The following is a 5326-nucleotide window of genomic DNA, read 5'->3' as shown; positions in this document are numbered from 1 at the left end:
GTAGCTAGATACACATTAATTCAAATAAATGTACACAAAAAGTCGAGAGTATGTTGTTTTTTTTAACTATTTAATACGAACCAATACGGGGAAAAAACATCATTAAAAATAAGATCTGAAGATGATTACTGTTTCTACTTTACGTTCTAAAATTGCACATTTTCTAAAGTTGGGATTTTTTTTTGTTACTTATAGTAAGTAACAACAATAATAATTGTAATAATAATAATGTGACGCTTGTCATTAGGAAGCTTATGACTACCAGTCTAACTCTAGGCCTTCACGGGTATCTCAGATATTGAGTCCGGCGGAACTGTTCTCACTAACAGAAGGGGCAAAGGCGAGTAACTGGCGCCTTAACAAGTAAGCTTCGGGCAGTAGGGGCTCGTTAGCCATGGCTGGCTACCCACCTAGGAGAAGGAAAACTCTGAATTCAAACCTCTGTTGCCTTGCATCTATACCCAATCATGGGAAAGGCTTCAGGAGTCAACCCTAAGAAAAATCAGGAGCTGGCGACCCTAAGGCAGTTTGCAGAACCCAGTGCTTCAGCCTGGCAGAACCTGCGACGCCGCTGACCCCAAACTGTATCGGACTGCCGTTCCTTTGGATACAGCTGCGTGGAGAGGGGGGAACTGATGTGTGGGCGACATCGTTCCGACTACAACTAATGCCCAGACATTCATCTTATTTCCATGAGATGATCTAAGTCGCTTCGCGACTGAAGGAGGCCATAGAATAATAATGTAATTTATATAACGCTTTTCACAAACATAATGTAGGATTGTAGGCTCAGGGTGCTATGGTAACATAACAGCATAAACACGAGAGTTACGATGACAAACTAATCATAACATAATCAACATATAACTTGTACTCTTCCTCTTGATTGTAGTGAAGCAATTTGGTTGTTTGAGTTGGCAATATGTGTGGGTCAAAAGGAGTGAAGCACTTCTCTTATCTTATAAAATACAGACGTTACTTCAAAAAAGAAGGTGATTACGTCCTACGCGTCATGCATCTATTCCAGAAAACGTGTGTTCAAGGGAAGACAAAAAACAAGCAGACGTGTGTCCAAGGAAAGACAGCAAACCAGCAGACGTGTGTCCAAGGGAAGACAACAAACCAGCAGACTTGTGTTTAAGGGAAGACAACATACCAGCACACTTATGTTCAATGGAAGACAAACAAGCAGACGTGTATTCAAGGGAAGACAACAAACCAGCAGACGTGTGTTCAAGGGAAGACAACAAACCAGCAGACTTGTGTTCAATGGAAGACAACAAACCAGCACACGTGTGTCCAAGGGAAGACAACAAACAAGCAGACGTGTATTCAATGGAAGACAACAAACCAGCAGACGTGTGTTCAAGGGAAGACAACAAACCAGCAGACGTGTGTCCAAGGGAAGACAACAAACCAGCAGACTTGTGTTTAAGGAAAGACAACAAACCAGCAGACGAGTGTTCAAGGGAAGACAACATACCAGCAGCCGTGTGTTCAAGGGAAGACAACATACCAGCACACTTATGTTCAATGGGAGACAACAAACCAGCAGACGTGTGTTCAAGGGAAGACAACGAACCAGCAGACGTGTGTCCAAGGGAAGACAACAAACCAGCAGACGTGTGTCCAAGGGAAGACAACAAACCAGCAGACGTGTGTCCAAGGGAAGACAACATACCAGCAGACTTATGTTCAAGGGCAGACAACAAACCAGCAGACGTGTGTCCAAGGGAAGACAACATACCAGCAGACTTGTGTTCAATGGGAGACAACAAACCAGCAGACGTGTGTTCAAGGGAAGACAACAAACCAGCAGACGTGTGTTCAAGGGAAAACAACAAACCAGCAGACGTGTGTCCAAGGGAAGACAACAAACCAGCAGACGTGTGTTCAAGGGAAAACAACAATCCAGCAGACGTGTGTCCAAGGGAAGACAACAAACCAGCAGACTTGTGTTCAAGGGAAGACAACATACCAGCTGAGGTGTGTTCAAGGGAAGAAATGGCCCAGAAAACGTCTCTTTCTTGCCAACTTGTAATCTATTTAATAACATTTAGGAGCTGCAAGTATTGTTTAAATGATACAAGAAGTGAAAGGTCCAGAAATATTGTTCACCTCAATTAACTTTCCAATGTCATTACCATCACATAAATCACTGAACATATAATATTGGTGATTGAACACTAATCAAAACCACCTTGTATACATTTCAGTTAATAGAAGAGTGATAACTCTCAATGTAGAGAAATAATTGTCTTTAATATGTATACTCATTCATGTCATAATTGGTGCCATCAGTTAATACAAAAAATAGAATATATAGTTGCCTAATACACACACACAATTTTAACATGCACACTTTTTCTTTGGATGAATTGTCAAATTGATATTTACATAACGTTTTTTTTTTGTTGCCTTCAACTTACCATTCTAAGCAAACATGTTTTGTAAGTATTAATTAGAGACATTTTTTCTCTGTAATAACTATTTTAGACTCATTTGAAACTATCTTGCAAGTTACTGAGACTAAATAGTGTAAAAAGTAAAAGATACTGTAGTAAATATTGAATGTGTTTTCAAATAACCAAGTAATTGATTTTTTTTAAATTAAATATATCTACAGATTTTTGTTTGCTTTATTACATATAAGGCATGTAGTTCATTCAATAATCACAAGACCAATAGTTACATTTATTTCTTACCAAACTATCTAACAAGATGATTGACACTAATGGTTTGCTTGTTAAAATCCTTCTTTCACATCAAACCATAAGTATATATAGTACATTCATACTGGACATTTCTGAAGCTAAGGGCTTAATGAGTAAGCATACAGTGTATGCATGTCCAATGGGAAAGAAAATAACTTATTTTTATAAAAATGTTTATTTGTTTTAGATCATTTCAATCAATGGTAAAGGATTTATGCATTTTGCACACACAACCATTTCTTCTTAGCTGAAAACATCTTCATATATAGTTACAAATAAAATAAATATAAATAAACACATGTATATATATATATATTTATATATATACATCAGTCATGTAGGTCTTGTTAAATCTATCAATTTCCAATATATTGATATATTTTTTGGGCATTTGTTAACCTTTTATTCCATAGAAATGAATTAACTGAGAACTATTATTCCTATAATGCAAAGAAAAGAAAGGTAGCATGTCTATCGACAACAAAGGTTTGCTTTTAGAATCCATCTTTTACTGCAAGGATTGATTAGTGATTGACTTGATTTAACAAAGTGGAAGTACATTGTTCAGAAATATCATGGGAACTGAATTGACCAAAAATCTTACAACTGTTTAGTTTCTCACATTGAAGCACTTAGATTACCTTGCTTCTAAAATATAGCAATGTATAATTGAGTGATGAACTGTTAAACATTTAGGTAAGTAAATATCTGATTGATTTTCAAGATATTGTAAACAACAAGCCTCCCATCATCTCTCATTTATTATGGGGGAGGAGGTGGGCACTTAGAGTATTATATACCCACTTACAGAGCAGCCAAACAATGCACCAAGTTCCACACAATTCTAAAAATAACAACTAATACTTCATAGAAATATTTTCAACAAGTATATATGTGCTTAAAACTAGCTTCTAAAAGAACTGCCCACTACGAAATGTGCCCTTTACAAAACAAAAGTTGAGTGTGATGTGCATTTACTATTAGAAATGTATTTATTTTCTTTGAGATACTAAGCATTTGGTCAATTCAATCAAATGAAAAAGCACTTCTATGTGTAATAAGAAGGGAATGATTTTTAAAAAGATGAAAAGAAAAGATCTATACCCAGAATTAAAGTTCATTAGTTCAAGAATTTGATTCTATCTTGTAGCTCACTTTTATTTACACGTACACCTCCATTTTGAAGTGAGATTTTTTGTTAAAAGAAGGGGGAAAATATTTTTGAATCAGCAGATTAAAATCTTATAATACTTTCTTTTTGTAACTTTGCCTTCAATCATGGACTCCCCAGGTGTCATACAACATGTTATACACAGAAACCCACAAGATGTATTGCTTTAAAGTAAGTCAAATAAGAAATCAATGACATTTTATCAGTATAAAATAAACATTTGCACTAATAGTGCATTGCCACTTGAATATATTTCTGTGAAAAGTCCTCTCTCTCTCTCTCTCTCTCTCTCACATGCAGACCTAGAATCAAGCTCAATTTATTCACATTGTAGGTTACAACAGTCACAAGAACAGCAAGAATGCTATCACAAAAGTTCCAAGGTTTTGTTTTTGCACTGACCTTTCACATTAACAGCTCTACTTTTAACAAAGATTTATAAATGCAAGAGGAAAAAATGTAACAAAAAGAAAAACAAAAGCATACATATGGCATTCACACTATTGTCCTATAAAGTGTGTGTCATGGCATATCTCTAGGCTGCCTAAGAGTAGTTACAAATGCATGGACAATCAAACCTCTTTATGTCAAAACAAATGTCTCACTATGTCTAAGTATGTAAAATAAAAACAACAGCACAATTTGTTTGCCATCTTATTAGAGAGCTTTCTGGGATTTAAGAACAAATGTCCAAATAATCAGAACTTTAACATAGGTACATTGAGCAGCACATTCTTTATTATTGATGAACTCGAGGCTAAATAAAAACCAGTCTGAACAAAATGTGATTGTTTTTGCAGAATACTTTTGGCACAAATAACTTATGTCAAAATTATATTTTAAGAGTCTGTGCATCTATAAGCAAGAGATAGAAGTTATTAAAATGCATAGAGAGCAGGGAGTTAGTGATGTTCATATTTAGTTCCTCATAACAGCAAGTTATGGTCACTTTCGGACACATTTTCCACATTAAATAACAATGTACACATAAATACTCAAAATGATCCTAACTCCTAATATCAAAATCTCTGATTTTTCAAGGGACCATATTTAAAACGTATCACCATCACATCATTGTAGGACTAATACTATAGGGCATTGAGCTGCAAATGTTTTCTTCAACAGTAGAGGTGCACTGGCCATACCAAGCTACTCCTGAAGTTTAGGCTGGAACAAGATAGAATGAAAGAAGAGCTTCTGCTCATCACTATCTGTATTTCCTGGACTTGATGACCCATTCGGCTGTTGGATTCACATGATAGAGCTCCATCATTTTAGTGCGAGGATCTAAACACCGTTCAGCTAGGAAACAAGAAAAAAAAAATTAGTACAAAAACATAAAATGTGTTGTTTTGTTTTTAAATCACTCTCATGTGCACAGACAACATACATTACCTAATATAGTCATTTATGGGCATTAAAATATAGTTCTTTTCAACAT

At 35.7% G+C, this 5326-nt stretch overlaps 1 protein-coding gene across 1 annotated transcript; it reads left to right on the top strand.

Moving 5' to 3' along the window:
• The first annotated feature begins 1173 nt into the window (after positions 1-1173).
• Positions 1174-2127, top strand: LOC129923742 (balbiani ring protein 3-like). The gene has a single exon (XM_056016251.1). It carries the CDS (start codon positions 1174-1176, stop codon positions 2125-2127), a length of 954 nt encoding a protein of 317 aa, XP_055872226.1.
• The last annotated feature ends 3199 nt before the right edge of the window (positions 2128-5326 follow it).

This window comes from Biomphalaria glabrata, chromosome 17 (assembly GCF_947242115.1).
Source record: "Biomphalaria glabrata chromosome 17, xgBioGlab47.1, whole genome shotgun sequence".
Lineage (NCBI taxonomy): Eukaryota > Metazoa > Mollusca > Gastropoda > Planorbidae > Biomphalaria > Biomphalaria glabrata.
The sequence above is the reverse complement of the archived record's forward strand: the minus strand, read 5'-3'. Positions and strand labels throughout refer to the sequence as shown.